At 42.3% G+C, this 20,357-nt stretch overlaps 1 protein-coding gene across 1 annotated transcript in view; it reads right to left on the bottom strand.

Moving 5' to 3' along the window:
• The window catches only part of PLAGL1 (PLAG1 like zinc finger 1), a 46,241-nt gene that overhangs the window by 2,884 nt on the left and 23,000 nt on the right, over positions 1–20,357 (bottom strand). Inside the window, exons 3-6 of the mRNA XM_082306719.1 lie at positions 8,779–8,934; positions 7,591–7,703; positions 5,172–5,321; positions 1,545–1,664 (exon numbers count right to left, since the gene is read on the bottom strand). Of these exons, the coding sequence (XP_082162845.1) occupies positions 1,545–1,664; positions 5,172–5,321; positions 7,591–7,703; positions 8,779–8,934 (539 nt within the window). The remainder of the gene's footprint in view (positions 1–1,544; positions 1,665–5,171; positions 5,322–7,590; positions 7,704–8,778; positions 8,935–20,357) is intronic.

Raw genomic sequence — 20,357 nt, 5'->3', positions numbered from 1 at the left:
GAAAGGTCATATTCTTCTCACTGACCCTACATCTTCTCCTGGGCTTTCCCAAGACCTGTCGTTGTCCTTAGCGGTATTTACTTCAATGTACTACCACACACAGCTTTTCAGCTGCAAATGGATTCTCTCTAGGAGTCTACAAACTAGAAGGAAAAAAAAAAGTGGTTGGCTAAATACCTATTTCCACGTTTTTGTTTAGCATTTACTGTACCAATCCTGAGTCCTTCACCTTTGTTTATCTGTGCTTACTGAATTTCAAAGTCTCTACATTTGTTCCTTTTATGGAATTATTCATAAAAGCAGCTCCAAATTGTACTTTACCTTAGACTGACATCTGCTATTGCAACCATATAAAAATTGGGTGGGTTTCTGCCCACAACTGCAGTTTAGCCATACAGGATTTCCTCATGTTTTGGGCTGATTCCATCCTTTACCAGACAGTAATGGTCAATGCCTCCAGGAGAGGCTTCCTCACTTAGCTTGACATTTCGCATTAGACTTTCTTAAACTCGGTAAGAAACACCTTAGGTTTGGGGATCTCAAGCCTATCCTGACTTAAAGGCATTAAAACATAACAGTTTTTTGGCAAGGAATGTATTATTTGGAAGTATTATTTCTGTGGAAATAAGAGCTCTACTGGATTCAGTTGAACTCACTTTAAATGTTGTCATTTTTAAAATGCCAATGAAAAACAACTACAAAAAAACCCCAGTCACTGATGAAACGCACTTCCAATTAATACACGACCATGTACCTCCTTAACTGTCTCTATATTTTACTTAAGCTTCTCATAAACTGTCCTTAGTTTCCCTTGCTCTTGGGCCAGCTTGCTCTGGAGAACATGGCAAGGCTATGTCCACTCTGTCTTTATTTACAGACAGAGCCCTCCTCTACCTTATCTGTGTCTGATGCTGTGGCCCTCCCACCCCGTCTTTCCGGCGTATACTCTAAAGCCCTCATACGCAAATGCAACAATGGGGTTACTCCCCTTCCTGGAACACCTCTGAATTCCTCGTTCTATCACATTCCCTGTTTAACATTTCCTCCAAGCGTAGGTATCAGTCTTCACGGTCATGTTTTCAACACTTACAAACTTTCCTATCAGTTTCAGGATTCCTACTATCATACAGAGAGGAAGATATTGGGATTAGAAGAGAAGGGTTATTGCACAGGGAAGGCTGAAATAATCAGTGCATTATCTGACCAACTGGTCAGAGCATAACAAGGGGGAGCTGGTGAAAGAAGTCGGAGGCTGGACAGCTTGGTTGTCTACAAATTAATGCCAATCTGAAGTCTTTCCAACACATCCCACTGGTGCCACTTACTTTTGGCTAAATCTAATGGCTCCACCGGATTACAAACACAGGAGAGGAAGAGCAGCCTTTCTCTGAGTAGCTGTTTGGTTAAAATTGCTCTTGGCTTTGTGTTAGCCTACTACTCTATGGTCTACTCTAGCATTACCAGAGTTACATAAACAGAGAAAGCATGTAAATTGTAATTTACTATGTCTGGTGATGGCTTGAATGCAGATTAGGGGTACTCACTGCTACTGGAGGCAAAGGACAGACGTCAGATTCTTCTTTAATGAAGACCGCAGAAGCTTCCATAAATTTGGCATAATCAGCAGCATACCATACTTTCAATTCTGTGTGGGGTTCAATTGGCTGTGAATAGAAGAAAACAGCACATGGTTACTTGTGCCAATTTTCCTATACCAAATAATACTGAAGATTGGCAGAGGGTGTGTGTGCAATTCGTGTGTGCAATTTGTGTTCTTACCCCAGTTGCATTCTTTGAATCTGTTTAAATTATTGGTAACTTAGTTTCAGGAGTCAAGCACTTTTTGAGCATTACTATCCACTAGCATTTGACACCTTCACAGTTTCTAAAGGCATATATACAGAGATTTCTGGGGGACAGTAGCAGGAGGGGTGCCTCAGCCCTCATGACCTTTGCTCAGTGAGATCTGTTTGTCTGTGATGTGCAGATATCCAGCAGTCTTTCCAAGCAATATCCCATGCCTATTCCTTGATGTTTCGAAGCCCACTGGACACAACACAACTATAGGGTACAGGCAAAGGAAAAATGCATTGTTAATGCACAACAGCTTGGATGCCTCGTGGACGCGTCGCACTCACAGAGCGTGGGTGCAGAGTTGATCAATACGTGGACTGCAAGTCAAACTTGCAGGTTTCCACGCGCTGGCTCTAATGTGTCAGGCTCGCTATGCACATGCTTTATTGTACCTCTGCGCTCCTTTCACTGAAGCCTTCCCACACAGGTCTAAAGCAGCCCATAATCTGCAGTCTCCCATCCAGCCACACCTGCCCAAATCTTTCCTTGGACTGGACTATGACCTCCTCTGAAATATACTTTCAGTCAATAATACAGCAAATAGAAAAAGAGAGGAGTGATAACACTCACTGGCTAAAGACCCATTAGTTATTTAAAAACAAAGGAGAAAACTAACTTTGGGGTCATGATTTATATGACTCCCAGGCCCTGTACACAATTTTCTTTGTCTACAATAAAAAACACCATTGCTGCAACAGGGGTAGAGCCAATCTGCACTGTACTTGTAGTTTTATTTAAACTAAACTGAACTTGTGCCACTAAAAAGAACAAACTAGCCTGGAGGGAGAGCAGCTGAGTCTTATTCCACAAAATGTGTCATCTTAAAATGCACTTACTTTTTAACATCGGTGTTGGATAAGCATGGTAGGTGAAAGACAACTTAGACGGTGAATGCTGACAGTTGACAGGTAATTGTGTGTATAATGTCAAAAACGGAACTTCTGAACTCCCAAGCACAAGCCTGCTTGCTAACTACAACCAGTATGGGTTGGTTGTATGTTTTGGTAACACCTGGCCTAAACAGAAACGGTACATGCTGAATTCTCCACTCAATAAAGGACACAAGGCAGAGCCGCCACTTAGGGGCTGATCATGCACTGTGCTCCTGCATATAGTCTATTTAGATGGAGAAAACCAAGCCTAGGGGAGCTCCACAGAGACAAACACCTGGGGATGCCCCAGGCCCTTGGCCAGCGACACCCGAGACTGGTACCCACAAACGGCTGCACAGCATGATACTGTTATGACTTTCTGCCTGACATTCCTCGACCAGCGGCGATCTCCTCTGTGGGAAGCTGAGACCTAGTCACTGTGACTTTGGAGGGACAGCAAGTGCATCAGTGTGTGAAATAGTCAAGTAAGGTAAAAGTTCTAATGTCAGTAAAACTGAGATTAAACACCAGCATCCAAATCCTCTACAAGTTGTCATTTATTCTGTCTCACCTGTGACAATAAGAGAAAGCTATGGCAGCACCCATGTGAAACTCTCCTGTGATCAGACAGACAGTAATTGTGAATGACTTTTACTTCCTCATAATTCTATACTTTTTAAAAAAATACTTATTTCTAGGGACTGCAGTCATTAGGTCAGCAAGTATGCTAACAGTGCTGTTAGTATGCCACTTACGTGTTTGCTTTTGTAGCTGCAGTTTCACGTCACTGAATCCCCATCTCTTTGTAAAAACAGTGGGGAGGGGATCCAATCCTTCTACTCCCAACTTAAGAGACTTTATTCAAAATATCCTGAGAAACTGTCTTCATAACCAGCCCTAAGGCAGCCTCATGACATGACCAGCACGGTGTGCCTAAATGTAGCAAAAGGTTATCACTTTCGCTGACCAGGGGACAATCTGCAGGATGCCACAGTACTGTGAATGATCCTGGCACTTAGGAGCAAGAAAACCAAAGTAATTCCCCATGATACACAGCACAGTTCCAAGACACATTCCTCATCCTAAAATACTCTTCATCCATAGGATGCAACTCTCCATTAATGCCAGTGAGCAGAGTTCTGCTGAAGTTGGCAGAGAGCTGGTTCAACAGTATTTAAATCATACTGGAAATGGTAAGTTACCACTTCACAACTACAACTGCTTCGAAGAGCACATGTTGATGCTTCCCAAATACAGTATTACTGATCCTGTCAGTTCTACACATATAGTATGCATTGAAAAATCAAATGGAAATCTCAAATGGTACGGACTGCATCAGAATTTCAAACACAGTCTAAACACTGTCTCAGATTAGCATATACTGTTTTACATTGATTTTCTTTTTGTTTTTATTATTATTTTATTATTCATCCAAAAGCAACTATACTTAACACTCTTATCACCATTAACTTATTCTCACACCGTCACTGTGTGGTAAATAGTTCTCTCACTTTGCAGGCAGAGAAAGAAAAATGGAGGAAGAAAAGCAAACACTACTATCCCACAGAAATGGGTGCCAATCTTGGAAATGAAACTGAAATGCTAGATTTTAATTCCACAGTAACTTCTTTTGACTAGTATTCTCTCTCTCTTTTTTTTTTTCTAATGTTGCCCACAACGATATACAAGCATTAACTTAAGAATAAAAAAGGAATACAATGAAAGTTCAACATATAAACTTCAGTATCCTAAGTGAACAAAACAGTAAGTTCTGATTAAAACAAACTGCCTGAGAAAGTGGCCAAAACAACAAAACCCAAGGCTTTATATTCCAATGTCATTTATAAATACAGAGTACTTTTTTCTCTCTCCTCAGACAAAGCTGCAGTCCAGAATCTCTAACATAAACTGATCATTTCACGGCAACATCACAGTATTGTAAGTTCTGCAGTTAAGTCTTCAGATTTAATGAAAGAGGAAAATAGTACATAAGGATTCTACTTAGCACCCTGTTCCTGAGCACCTGGTAATGTGCTGAGAATACAATGTGTGTCCAAAAATGTAATCAAGGAAAGGAATGCGTTTCTTCTTTCCAGGATGAAGTACTGTTGAATGTAACACTGCTAGATAAGCTCACCATGTGCCTATCTTGAACTAAAGAACTTTACAACATTCACGTTTAAACACCGCCATCATGACTGGTATTCTGTTTCTCTCTACTCAGTTTCTCCACTACCCACAACAGTAAGTACACACCACCTTTTACTGGAAAACCCCATACACTGCTTGCTTTACTATGGATTAAGTGATATAAGAGGTGTTATGTAATAAAGATCCAGTTCCTGAGAATACTCAATCTTTCATCTGTAAAAGGGTTAGCCTTTCAGGACCTTTACCTACAAATTTCCATTTGGATGACGGGTGAAGCAATGTAGGTTTAACTACCTTAACAGTTGTGAAGTAGACTTCTCCACAGTGCTGATAAGCCACCAGGGTCTGTTCTTCTTGGTTCCGGGCTAGCCGGACAAACATCATCCAGTTTCCACAGTCTTCATTGGGAGTGTCCAGAAAGTACTTCCCTCCATCTTTCAATACCTGAAACAAAGGGGGACGACAGGACAAAGAACATGATAAAACCAAGTCCTGTATAGAGGCACATTAGTTTTCTTTAACTTGGAATCATGGCTATCAGTTATGTACCCTGTCTTGGTCATATGTCCTTTGAAATCATGGTTGTTTTGAAATAGATCACTCTTAAGGAGTACTGAGTGCAAAAGAAAGCGAAGAATGAATACCTGCCGAAGCACCCCACTACTAAAATAACTGTAGGCCTTTGTATGTATTTCCAGTTTATATTTCATCATTTTTATGTTATATAAAGATAATATTATAAGAACTAAGTGCAGGCAGGTAGAAAGATAAGGTTTATGCCTTAATGTACTTCCTGAGTACTTGATAATCTCAAACTTTAGTGCTGTATTTACGCTACATTCTGCATAGAACAATTGTATAACTTGTGTAATAAGTCCAGAGAGGGAACATATGATACAATGGCATGTTAACAGTCTTCTCTTTTTCCCCTTAACAATGCAAAAGTAAATACAAATGAACAATTGTGCCAGAAAGATCTCTTTCTTTTTGCTTTACATCATTCTTCCTAGATTCCTTTCCAAGAGAACGCCTCTACGAGGCGAACACTCCCGACCTCACACAAGACAGTTGCTTTTCTGCAAATACACTCTCAAACATGGACAGCTGAAGCCGCACAACAGATGTCAGTACAGCCTGTATCTGCTTTACTAACCACGTAAGTGAGCAATTAATTGCAAAACAAGTTGCATTTCCATTGCTTCTGGGAACTATTTTATCTAAATTTGTCATGTTTCCGATGAAAACACCTGCCTGTTGGACAAGTTTGGTCACATACTCAGAATGCTGCTAGGGAGAAATCAAGGCAGCTACTGCTGTCATGTAGGAAATCTGGGGCTCTGGTCTCCTCCTCTGAAGAAACAGTCCATTCATCAGCCAGAGCTGTGCTTATCACTGTATACTCTTAAGCAAACGGGGCTGATAGAGGATAGGGTGTGGTTTACAATGGTTCGGTGAAGAGGAAGGAACTGGGTGCTTAGCTCATCCATGCTTGCAAGCTTGTTAAAGAAGTATGTTTTCTGCATTTGTAAGAACTAAAGTGTCTCATAAAAAGACAGAAGAAATTCAGTTATGGAGAAGAACAAATCCTCTCTGGTGTCAACATGCCATGACAATCCCACAGAAGGACAGGATTACTTTCCTGGCAGACCATTCACATGACTTCCATGAGAAAATGAAGTTTACAGCAATGACTGAAGCTATTACTTTTGCTCTCAAATGAAATTACAGAAGTATCAGCATCTATGCTTCCTCCACAAAAGACTGTTTTCCAGGTACAAGCTTCTGGAGAAAGCTCAAATGGAGACATAAAGCATGTCACAGGACAGCTGCTGCTGGTTCCTCTCTCCTGAGGGGTGAAAGGGCTTGATACAAAATGCAGGCTCTGGAATAACCATGACCTGTCGGGAAGTCCTGACGGAGGCTGTGGCTTGACCACAGACTTGCTGTATGACAGAGAGGTGTGCCCAGGCGTGACCCCTTGCAGCAAAATGCAGAGACCGGGGCATAGAGGATTGTGATCAATTATCACTCCCAAAGAATTCCTGTGGGAAAGGACGTGCATGGAGCTATGTCTAAGCTAGGCTGGTCCTGAGAGGCCATTACTTGTGCTGGATAAAGTACAAACGATATTGTCATGGTCCAGATGAGATGATGAGTATCTGCGCATGCAGCAAGGGATGGTACCAGCCCTAAATAACAATCTGACTAAATATACTGAGTTAGTGCCACGTGTGTCAAAGTTTATATATAATCACATTATTAAGAACTGTTTTCCCATCCCTGCACTGCTAAGCAGGTGCCTTAGTGCATATTTCTGCCACTGTTGCTAATTCAGTGCACAAACTGCCTTCCCAGCGGCACGGTATCAAGCACAAAACCTTCTGTTTTATTTGGGAAGACAGTACTATCCTTGGATACTTTCAGTAGCTGTGCTCTGGAAGTTTATCAAGAGCTGTTAGACTGATAGGTAAATCACCCTGGAAGTGGTAAAACTAGAAAACAGGAGGGCAGACTTCTAGAAAACACAGCATACAGGAACATTTTGGTACTTCAGGCTATGCTGTGCAGTCTAATAATATAATTTAAATTCATAGATACAGATCAGAAGCACAATTAATTAGATTTGAAGGCAAATTGACTGGTTAAAATACATAAATACATATGAACTGCTAAAGACACATATACACTTCATAGTAAGTCACCAGGTTTTTACCTGCAGGACTAGCCTGCTCTCATCATAGCGGGTCAGTTTTGTAGACAGTTGGCCAACATAAGGACCAAACTGTGTTCTCTTCTGTATTACTTTCTTTGCAAATACTCCAAGGACTGTGAATAAAAAAAGATCAGTCTAATATTAATATAGATATCACAAACTATTTCTATATTTACAGTTGCGAAAATGGAGATAAACACAATAGTGCTGAACACATGAACTCTTCTTCTAGATAAATAACCCAGGTAAATAATTCTAACGGGAAGAATCTGAAAAGGATGTAAATATGTACAGAGACTTTTTAAAAATGGGTATTACATTGAATACCAAAGTGCCTAAAATCCACGGCAGGATATTAAACTGAGTATGCAACACAAATGTGCTGATACTCTTCAATCTACAAGCTGATGTTATCATAGTGCTCTGCTTGTTGGCATAATCTACAAGGTTGTTCTCTCCCAGTATGAGTGGAGAGAATCTACAAAAACACAACATTAGCCATCTTAATCTTTCTAGTTATTTCCCTGCCTAATAGCAATGGTGCGATACAACAGCCATCTTATTCTCCTTCTGAAATGCAATCTAGGCAGAACTAATTTTACACAGGCAGCCATGGAAAATTTGCACACCAAAGATGTAGTCCCCTTGTTCAAGCTTGGGCATTCAAACTGCCCTGCCCTCAGAATGAAACAACAGTCTTTCTATAACATGAAATGAAGACACTGCAAAAGGTAAATTAACTCCCTGTGTTCCTTTGAGTTTGCAGGGGGTGGGTGAGGGATGTTATTTACCATTTTGTTTTTGACTTCTTACTGAATACTCTTTCCTGTTTTGTATGCTTGGGGAAAAGAAAAAAATATGTAATAGTGCATGGCTGTTACTATCAGATACAAATTCAACGTTCATTAAACTTGTATTGACTGAACAGAGCTAACTGACTGCTCACAGCTAAATGTCACACCAGCTCTGGCTAATGTCCTGCCGTCAGTCTATGCATCGAGATTACTAGAAATCAGTCATAAAAACAGTAGCTGCATGTGAGCTTTAGCTGTGCTCAGCTGAAAATAAAGTAGGTTTCATACTGTTAATACTCAATGATTATGCCTTGAGTTATTAATGAAAACAAGCCAGTGTTAGCGCTTTTGCCACCTCTTTCTCAAATGTAGGAAAAAGAGCTAAAATACTTACTCTGCTGGTTTCCAGCTCGCAGCTCCAACACTCGCAAAGTGAGGTAATGAGGTAGGGTAAGACGGGCTCGGCTAGGAATAACCCTGTCTTTAGCCCTGATGAGTGGTCCGTGGAGTTTGCATTCTCCTGTAAGGCTTTTACCGCAATCCTCACACCCTACAAATCCAGAAAAGGGAACCTGTTACTAAAAATGACATACTGCTCTCCAATTTAGTCTCTTCTAATTTTGTCACCTTGAGAACACATCTTGAATTACCAATGCTTTTCTTCACACCGCTGTTCTACATTAGGTAGTGAAAAGATTATCTGCAAGCCAAAACTGAAGTAGGAAGGTTTGAAATAAGATCTCCAGCTTGTGCATTCTCTCCTGTGCGAATTGGTGGGTCCTGACCCCCAAAGATTTATACACATGTTCATTTAGAGGTGTCGCAAATCGTGTCTTTGAAGAGTAGGATGGCAGCAAAACTGGAGCTTGCCGCGTGCACACCTATAAATCAAGGTGCGTATATTTATATAGAAATAAGAAGGGCAAAGTTGCTAGCAATAACCAAGATAACTTGCAGAGATCCGAGGAGTCCAAGAAAGATCACTGTGACTTTGTGAGCCTGCACAGACCATTCTCAGTAGAAGACGAGACCCTCGGTGTACCCAGAAAAATGAGTACGATGGCTCTTACAGTCTCAACTCAGTGAACAATCACACAAGGGCAGCCTTCTCATAGACCGTGCTGCCTGTGGAAGACAGCAAAAGGGGCACGTCGCACCTCCCAGTCATCGGTTCACAATAATGACATCCGCAGGCCGAACACACGAACCATCCAGAGAAGTCATTAATGAGAAATACACGTCTGCAAACGGACTTTCCCCCAGCACAGTGTGGTATTTTTGGTTCAGCGTAGCTCAAGCTGGTTGCCAGGGAAACTCATACGGAGCAGCGACACAACTGAGCAATGAGACGCTCCAGCAGAAGGTCATCCTGGCACTGGTGTCAGGCAGGGCGATGGGAAAAAGGGGACTTCTTGCACAAAACCTTTTTATAGACAGCAGAAACCAAACCAGTGAGCCAACGACACTTCACGACTGAGTTAAAAGGAAAAGCTGATATCGGTCATCCATGACTACCTCGTTTTGTTTTACTTCTGAAAACTCTGCTGAGCAAGTCTATTCAGTAAGCGACAATAAGCAGCAGAGGAGGGGAGCCAGAACAGCCGAGAGAGTCCAAGGGAGCCACAGGACGCTGTAGCAGAGACTGGGGCAGGAGAGGTGAGGCTTCACCATAGACAGGGGCTCGTAGCCAAAGAGAGGTCAAGAGAAGCGCAAGGGCTCAGGAGAGACCGCCTGGAGAGACATCGGAGATGGTCTTTGAGAAAGGACAGTAGCACCATAAATGCCATATTCAGGGTAGCTCGAAAAGGTTTCAGTTTGTAAACACAAGTAGGCACTTGACTAAATTACACGCTTCAAGAGTCTAGTCCAAAATCTCCCCAAATAAGCTTGAAGTGTTCCTACCGAGTTCTTTGGGCTCTCCATCAGCTCTAAATGAGGAGGTAGACTTGCGTGCTCGTCAGGCTGCAGGCACTGCAGTAGCCCATATTTTTCAGTAATGTGGGGACTGTGTAATAGTTTTCTTTTGCCATGGCTCCCAGACTGCACACCTGCACTATGAATAGCTGAAATACGTTATTTTTTTTGCTAGTGCTACAGATAAAGAACATGCCACTCTACAGCCATCACTTAAAATGCACAAAAAATATATAATACAGCTGCTTTTTCTTGTTACACACAGTTTTATGTACCTGAAAGTCCTTTACAGCTAGGCTGCAAGAAAAAAATATTTTCTTGGTGATTTAACTTAATTGGCTTTTAAATAAATTGCCAACAATCTATGTCTTCTGAGGGCAACAAAATCATGAGGGCTTCCTGAGCTTACCTAGAATAATAGCGACTTTGTCTCAAGTCAAACAGCTCCTGCTTGGAGAGTCGTTGTATGCAAACTGCCGAAAAACATTACCAAAAGCAAAATGGAGACAAAGAACCGCTGTTAGAGGGAGGATGTATCTAATCATAAAGTACACGACCTTATCAATCCGTGCCATGCCTCTGTGATTCATCACTACCGAGCTCCTGAGCAAACCTTCCAGCCACCCCAGGGCAGTGCCCACCGCGGAGGCCCCAGGGTGGGCAGCTGGGACACGTTTACAGGAATACTGGATAATGTGCAAGCATGCAAGAAAAAGTAAAACTTGCCTCCGTTTCTCTGCTTTGCTATTATTTAGATGAGTAGACAACAAAAAGAAATAAATGAGATTCACAGGAGTTACAAGCTGTTAAAAAACAGATCATGTCATTTACTGTATCTTTAGAGCAGCAGTGGTATATTGTCCCCTAGAGGGTATTTCTTCCTTATTTCTCTGTGTCTTTGCAATGATTCTGAAAAAGTTCCAAATAATGCCTTTTTTATCTATCTGTAGATAAAACTCCACAAGCTAATAAATCCTGTAGCTGGTAAGATTTTTACTTTGCTGAACTCTACCGCAGCAGTGGGGAGGCAGGCGTACAGAAGAGCCCAGCACGGGTGCAGGTGCAGACTCCGACCAGGTTGCGGGTGTGCAGCCACCACCTTATCACACGGACGAGGTGCGCGGGCCCTGCGAACCGCCGCTGGACGGGCTAAGGGCAGGGTACGTCTCCTGTATGCCCCCAGCCTGGTACCCCAGCCCCAGAATGCATCCGCTCCCACTTCTGCCCAGCCATCGGGAGGCACGGTCAGCAGCTATGGCTTTCCTCTGCTCTTTGGGTCACTGGAAAAATGACAGCCGCTGCCTGCAGGACGCACTCCCACCACACAGGCTGACCGAAACACAGGCAGCCACGTTCCCAGGGAGGAGAACGGGCTGTGAGCGTGGCTCACCTGTACCGTCCTCACTGCGCTGGTGTTTCCCCTCAGTCCAGGTCTAGGTGACAGCTCTCCTTTGCTGCGGACTACGGCCTGGCAGCCTCAGCAGCCAGCTTGCCTCATCCTCCAGACGGCTCTGGGGCCAGCCACGCTGCACCGGGACGAGCTCCCGCAGCCAGCGGCGGCCAAGCTGGTGCAGCGGCTCGGGCAAGCTGGACTCGAGCACAAACAAACTCCGGTTTCCAAAACAGCGGCACTGTCCGAGCACCGTGCCACCCCCACAGGCACAAGCCCAGCCTCGGGGAGAGCTCATTAGCGTGGGCAGGGAGCCACAGGCTTCGGTTACAGAAAGTCCGGCTGCAGAGATAACGGGAGCTATACATAGCCATACTAGGAACTGTAATCACTGTCGTGATAGCTCGAACATACCACCAGCTCCTTAACCAACCAGTGGCAGAACACCGCTTTTTAAAAACAGTTTGCTAAAAACGAGGTGCCATCAGGCAGTCCCTCCTGCTTTTTCTCCAACCTCTACTTTCTAAGAGAGACTTTACGGTACCTGCACACTTCAGTGGCCCACAAGATGCCTGCAGTATGATTTACGTGTCTTGCAAAGGCAGAGGTAAATCATGCCTTTTAAAATGTCCACTTCGAGCAAAGATGTCCTGCGAGAAATGATCGTCCGGCTGAGCAGCACTCGACATTTGCTGTGCTGTTTTGCAGCATTAGAATTAGCTCCCATGCGCAGAGGGAACAAAGATCAGTGTACACAGCCATCCAAATCCTAGCCTAATTACAATCATAAGATTTGCATAGCAAACAACATAATTTATCCCAGAGTAAAACTGTACTGCTCCATTAGCCTTATTCAGCTTTCCTGTAGAGGAATGCTGCATACCTACCTTGTGGACACTTTCTAACATACATTGCATGTGCCGTGTGCGAGTCTTGGTTCTTCTTATGCAAAGGTACACAGGGTTTTCCTGCCCTGTGGTTTGTTCTGCAGCACTCCTTGCTGGAAAAGCTTGAAAACTTTGTTCCACAATATAATTTATTTGGCAAAAATTCAAAGCACTCAATTAGCAAACAGTTAATCCCAAGTTATCTTCCCATTATTGTGGGCCACTGCCACACATTTTCTCTGTAAAAAATGTTTACAAAATAAGCCTTTACATGTCCTAAATTTGATGTGCAAAGTGCATTTACAAAGGAGTGAAACTCCTAACTGATCAATAATTCATCCTATTTACAGTATAGTAAAATAGAACTTGTTAAAATTACCAGAATACAGAAGATAAGAATTTTATTCAAATCCCAATAACTTCTGATATTTTGTCACACTAAACTTTCTACTGACTGATTTTCACTTTTTTACTGTAATAACTGATTCTCTAGCCCAACACGAAAATAGATGAACATTTCTTCAATGTCTCCTCTTTGTATCTCTTCTATCTTATACAGCAAAACCTTGTAGTAGCAGAGAGTTACAACTGCTCAGCTCTGCACAGAAAAAAGAATAAATAAATAAATCGGGAAACCACACTCCAGGATGATTTTGCAACCGTAATTGCTCACCTGAGCAAAGACTGCAAACTTGCACATTCACGTACCACACAGCGTATTATCTGGGAAGCAGGTTTTCCATAACCCTGCACCCAAAATAACACCTTCCAAAAAAAGAAGGGAAAAAAAAAATGAAAGGATATTTACTCCTAAGTGCTTGAGGGGAAAAATTTCGATAGATTTCAAGCAGTGAGTTCCCATGTCTTTGACACACGAAGACCCTGACGCCTCACAGTCTCTACCTGGTGGCACCAGCACAGACGCTGTGGGGCACGCTGCTGGGGCAGCATCAGCTCCCCTACGGAGGCGCTGCCCTGCTGACTGCCATCCTCGGGCTTGCCGGCGAGTGGACCAGGTGATGGTCCCTGAGATGCTGGTGGAGGTGGAGGAGGAGTCCTGGTCCTGCGCAAGGGTGAGCGCCACCCTGCAAGTGAACGCCTACACCTCTTTTGGGGCCCCCTCTCCCCAGGGAGGAGAACAGTAGGTGTTTGCAAACATTCCAGCAATCATTCTTAACTTTAAACATATTCATAGCAACATGACCTCATTCTACTAAAATGTAAAACTTAAAAAATTACTTACTATATTTGGAGACAGAAACAGAGAAATAAAACAGCAAACATGCCTTACTGCCACCATGTATGTTCAGTCAGACTGGCAGGCCGAGCTAATTCCCTAAAAACGGGGACCCGGCATCGCAGGTGAGCCCAGCCCTCAGGCATCCTGACCCAGACGCTGATCTGCAGTGACACTTTCCCTCACCTTGCCTCCATCCTCCCCGTGTCCCTGCCTTCATTCCCAAGATGAAAGAAGATCTGGAGGGAGGGTACATCCTCGGGTCTCCAGCAGTGGGAGATCATCCGTCAAGGCACCCACTCCTGCCTCACAGCGGTATGAGCCTGTCCAGCACAGCTGTTGTTATGGAAGGATGCCTCTAGAAGGGAGACTCAGCACTTATCTGACTGTAAAGAAATCTTCTGACACAAACCACACATGTATTTTCCTGGCAGACACGAGTTTAAGTATGTAAACTCTTTAGAACTCCAAAACTATTTGTTATACAAACATATAAATGATAACAACAACTATGATTCATTATTAGTTCCTAATCGGGAGTAATCATGATGACAGTCGAGCACATCTGGGAACAGTAAGTTTTTTGCCTGGCGACCGTGAAGTACTATGATAGGCACAGCCAGAAGGAATTTAACCAGCCTCCCATAAAAAGTCATCCTCCCACCAACCCCGACGAGGCTTTCTACCGTGCTCCTTCTCTCTAGCAAATCTTAGAAGCAAAATAGTTAGAGAAGCCTCAAGGAGCGCAGCCAGGCAATGTGAAATTCGGCAATGTGACTGCACACAGCAGCTTTAGCAGGATCCCATGAAGCCTGTGCAGCAGAAGGATACCTGTGCTCTGCTGTATCTTACAAACTTCACAGCTAGGAGGGGAAAAAAAAGAAGTTACCTTCACTGTTTGAATGCCTGACAGGGCAGTAGCTTACAGGACTTTCCTGCAAACTTAGAGGGAAAAAATAAAAAACAAAAAAAAAAACAAAAAAACAAAACCAAACAGCAGGGAAAGCATGTAGGTGTGTTTATCAAGTTTAACTTTGCTCTGCAGTCTGAGCAAACAGTTTATCAAAGTTCTTCGTAGGTTCATTCATCTAAAAATGACTTGAGATCAAAGCATTGATTGATTGATTGAAATCTAATTTTAAAAATCTTTTTCTGGTTATTCTTGGGACTAAAATGTACGTGTCACATTTCTGGTACACCACACGGGGTTTGGTTGCTATCAGAACCTGTATACATAACGAGCACTGTTCAAGTGAAGTCACTTCCCGTAGTGTACATGTAATAGCTTCTAATCAGCATGAACAAAGAGACTTCTCTCATTGCTGAAAGCTGAATACATTTCAAATCATCAAATTGAAAAATGCAGTTGGATTTTTCAGGGTTTGTTTTTTTTTTTTTTTTTTCCTTCTCTCCCCCCTCCCTCCACTGGCTTGGCATGAAGTCATATAAAATTAGATCCAGAAACGAGGAAGGAGGTTAACAGCAAATTCACAGAAACAACTGCCATTTTTTATGAGAAACACCTTCAGTTAGCGTAGCCTGGTCCTAATGCCCAGCAAAAGCTTCCTGAGAGCCAAACTCTGCTCATCTCCCCGCAGCAGTCAGCAGCAGCCGGGTCCTGGTGCAAGGCTGCGGCTCCTGGCTGTGACACCTTCTTGCTTTAGGTCTTCACTAGCACTGCCCAAACTGCACCTGCTTCCATACTGGACAGCAAAACTAAAATCCCCCTGTCCACAGAAATACAGACAGCCATCAAGGGAGTCATACTCAAACTACTCATAAGCACCGTGTGGCTCCTGGGCCACATTTTGGACCCCCCTAATCTACACCTCCCACAGCAGAAGTTTTACCTCCCACAGCAGAAGTAGCTTTAATTGGTCTTGAGCACTTTTCCTTTGGGGAGATTTTTGGCAGGCTGGTTGATTTATCTTACTGTCAGACCTTTTAGCAGATAACACCAATGCTACTGTTGTAATTTCACACAGACAACAGAATCTTCTGTCTTTGTTCCAGAAAAAAAAAAAAAACAAGCACGTATGCCTTCTGAAATGTATGTACATATAAATACACATGCACACAGCCACACATGCCATATCAAGTGAATTAATACAGTCGACAATTTTATTCATGGCAGGTCAACACCATGGTTTCAATTCTGATAAATGAAGTGCAGCAATGCTAATGACTAATGCTTAGTATTAATTAGTTGAAGTATTTCCAACCCTTCCAACATTCCCTTAAAAGGGAACCTTAGATTGGGTCTCTCTTTCCTTCACTGAACTTGGTTGTTACTGGCCACCAGGTCCAGATGTCGTCTGGAGGAGACTGGTGGAGGGCTCGGTGACAAAAGCAACCTCTCCTTCGGAAACCAGCCCAAATCGGTTCTTGCTCTTCCACTTGCGACACAACTTTCAACACGGACTTGCAGGAACTTTCCCAGCAAAGACACTAGCGGCTGGGATATATTTCCAGCTGCTTACGGGTAGAAAGAACCAGGCAGGTGGACACGCTTTGGAGAAGGAAATACGAGTTTACTGTAGGACGAAATGAAGAAGCCTGGCATGACAGAGCAAAGAGATGCTGTGCTCATCCTGCAGCTGGAGAACTTGAGGTCTTTAGAGGTAGTTACAACTAAATGAAGCAAGCTACAGCTACTGGGAGTAAAAGCGCAGTGTAAAAACCATGGAATCCACTTCTGCAGGCAGAAGTCCATTCACTCGGCTCTACTGGTGTGCGAGTAGCCATGTTACAAAAGAAGGAAGTCCGTGTGGAGAAGCGAATACACGGACACTTAGGACTGATGGGGGCTGAGACCCTGGAGGGCCAATCCTGAAAGAACACTCCAATCCATATTACATTCAGTGGAAACTAAGTCTGAATAAAACTGGAAAATTGGTTAACTTTCTCAGTGAACTGTCCAAACCTCCTACAGGTATTCCAATTCACCCAAGAGAACAACAAAAAAATCCATTTCTTTTTTTACTAATGAATCCTAAAGCATATATTTAAAATGCTGAAATGTAGGAGTCTTCTTTTAAAAGCATTGGGTTTTGTAAATGAAGGGTCATTAACAGCTTAGCAGAACAGCTTTAGCTCTTACTATGCATCACCTTCATAACAGAGGACATAGCCAACAACTTCTGTTATTACTTGCCTAATTTCCACCATGAAAAGGATGCTTGATTCCCAGCTTCTCTGGGAACAAAACGGGTAGGAGACTCTCATCCTTAGCCTTTATGATCCTGTTAAATTATTCTCCTCTTTTAAGGCATGAAGTGATTTCTCTAAAAAAACCCATAGACATTGGGAAGCTCTGCTGCTGAACAGACACAAAAATGTATTTCTGTGAAAAAAATACTCACACGTGCAAGTGTCGTATCTGTGTTTCCGTTTACTTGTTCCCTTTTTCCTGAGATCTAACATACACTTCTTTTTTCTGCTCTAAAGACTTTCAATGGGAACCACAAGACAATTATCTAATGTCTTGACTGATACTGTACTAAAGAAATTATGTCCACCTGAGCTTCTTTAACAGACTGATTAAGAAAGGATAATAAAATTGGCAGCAACAGATTAGGCAGAAGTATAGTACATTTCCCTTACAATAACTATTCTCTTCAGGTGTAAGGACAGCCTTAAGTCTAGTTCTCTAAAATAGAGAATTACAAAGTACGTGATTGTAGAGTATTATCGGAGAATTACATCTGAAAGTTGCAAAAGCTTGTGGGTTTAGAAAAAACTGCAGATTTTTTCTGCAGATAAAGCACTCTAAACTCAGGTTATAATGTATATCCATAAAGCCCTATTTATTGTCTTGTTGACAGTCACCTCAATTTCAGATTAAATAAAATGCAAACACTTTTTCCAGATTTGTTTCTGATTAATTTGTAGTTTCTTTAGACTACTTCAGAAAGTCACAAAAATAAAAATAACAGTAGTCTCTCTTACTAGAATCTAAGAAGCAAACTTGCAAAGCAAAATTGCGAAGAATTTGTTCCAGTTTTCATACTTTCCTAGCTCAAGGAACAAGATCAACAGATGGTAAAGGCATCACCTTGGGGAAATCCACCATTCCTCATATATGTATTTGTATAACCCTGGTCATTTAACATGCATATTTACTTAGAGCTGTGTATGATCACATATCCCACTTTTGTATTTTATGTATCTTACTCTGTCAGTGGGAAATAAATTATTTCATACTCCTTCCACTTCAACATTGCCAATAGGTCACAACAATATTCATATTTTATAAAGATCCTTGATGTTAGAAGGAGCAAAGGGACAACTGTCTTGCCAAAACATCCCCATGTACTTCCCTACACACCGCTGCCTGAAAAGTCCAGACAGTTAAATATAACACACTCTGCCTTGCCTTATCGCCCAAGTAACAGAACAAATGCCATCTTCCGTGTCACACATGAATCATCTGCTTTCTTCTCCATTACACTAACTAGAATAGCTCTGATCGACTGAGCTTTCCACAACCCTAATTCTTTTCTATTTACACCATTACAAGTCTCCAGAAACCCTCACTGGTCAACATTTTCATGACACATCTAGACTACAGCATTAAAATGACCTACAAATATACCTCCTTTCCAACATAAATGTTAATTTTAAATTAGCTTTAAATTTCAGCAGCTTCCAATGTCTATCATGTATAAATACACATAAGTGAGGTCAAAAAACACTCTTTGACACATTTGGATAACAATAATGACAATAGAGCTCACAAACATCAATATCAGCCTGCTTGAGCTCAATGTTTTTATCCCTGTCAAAATCATAAATGCATTTGCTTTTTTTGCTTTTCCCTCTGAAAATCTTGGAAATTTAAAGGACATCACAAGCAACCATGCTGCCTCTCTGCAGTTAAGCAATGTATTTTCATGTAATTTTCAGGATCGCAAAGTATTCTAAAGAAGGCATATTTGCATATGGAACCCCAATGCTTCCAAGAAAAACAGCTAAGTTATCTGCTGCAGAGAAGAGCAAAATGAGACAAAACTAGTACGGTCACTAGCTCAAAGTCACCCAAAGCAAAAATACTAGACTGAGGAACACAAACTACTCTGATAAAACGTGAAAATTCCCAAGCACTTCCCCCGAAACGAGGGGATTACTCAAGAATTTTCAAACAACTGCATACAGACACTTTGAGGCAGGTTTGCAACACAAAACCAGCAATTCCTACTCGCACAACAGCAATTATTCCGTTTGGAGTTTGCCCTTACACTTAAACTGACAAAGGAAGAAATTACATTACTTAACTTGTTTTCCTGCAGTCATAAGTTGGCCACACCTGAAAGTTGTAGCTACTTGAGCTCAGAAACCTTTTCCTTCAGTCACCACAGAAACTAATATAGAGATTCTGGTGATTTGTTCTCCTGTTTTCAGTAGAAAATTTACATATGAATTACACACCAAATTCCTTTCGTCTGATAAACTGTTCTGGACTTGCATGAAGAAAATACTACTTCTTCATTATCATCCTCCTCTTGCTATTCTTTGCCATCTTTACAAAAAACCTGTACATCTAAAACCAGCAAGTGTAGTGGTAAGTCCATCTCTTGCCTTGAGTCTATGCATAGAAACAGAGGTTTGGAAATATATCTTTACATTTCAAGGGCTTTAAGATTCCCAGATTTTCTGCCAGACAGGCCCGCTTGTTAGTCACTGCCTTTTGCCTAAGTATTAACGCAGCGATTTGTACCAGTCAAGAAATCATCTGATGCAATTCGGCTGATTCTCAAAGACATAAAGAACTGCATATAATAGCCTATGTAAATGACTGATGTTCAGGACCTGACTGCAAGACCCAAACACCAAATTATTTCCTATTACTTTTCACATTCATTAATCACCGTTAGATAAAGAACAAATGAACATACACAGAGGCTAGAAACAGCACAAGAGTCACTTAAGTTTTTCCCATGACAGAATACAATTCAAACATTGTTTTTGCACTCAAGAACAAAAATGCAAACATTTCATAATCGCACTATGTATGGGAAATCAAAACAATCCTTACCTTATTTAAAATGGCATTTTTAGTAAAAAGTCAGGCTATGCTAGTAAGAGGTGGCAGGAACCATGCCATCCTCCTTCGGCAGACTTTTCCAAATGCCCCTGCGTTCAACTAAGTCTAACTCTGCTCTGTTTTGTTTCCCCAGGAGGACCCATTCAGCACCATGTGCTCCTTTTCAGCTGTCAATAAACAGAAGCGGTGAATTCCCCGGCGCTTCACAAAGCTAGTTAGGCATAGCCATTCATTTCTTCAGGAAAACAGGGCATTGATTTCAGCAAATTCCCAGGGAGCAGCTACAACAAAGAGATCAAAGACCCACCTCCTTTCCTGCGCGGCTTTGGCCGGCCAGGCTGAGAGGAGCAGCAACAGGTTTCCCGAAGAGCGGGCTCGAGCCCCACCGACCACCGCGTGCTCCATTCACGCCCGTCGCCTTCCTACGTTTCGGGGACAGCCCCCGGCGCTAACCGTGACAAACCCCTACATTCAGGCAGCATAATATACTGCACGCTAGTTC

The sequence above is a fragment of the Platalea leucorodia genome (assembly GCF_965183815.1).
Source record: "Platalea leucorodia genome assembly, chromosome: 3".
Classification (NCBI taxonomy): domain Eukaryota; kingdom Metazoa; phylum Chordata; class Aves; order Pelecaniformes; family Threskiornithidae; genus Platalea; species Platalea leucorodia.
This window is presented reverse-complemented; position numbering and strand designations above follow the sequence as displayed.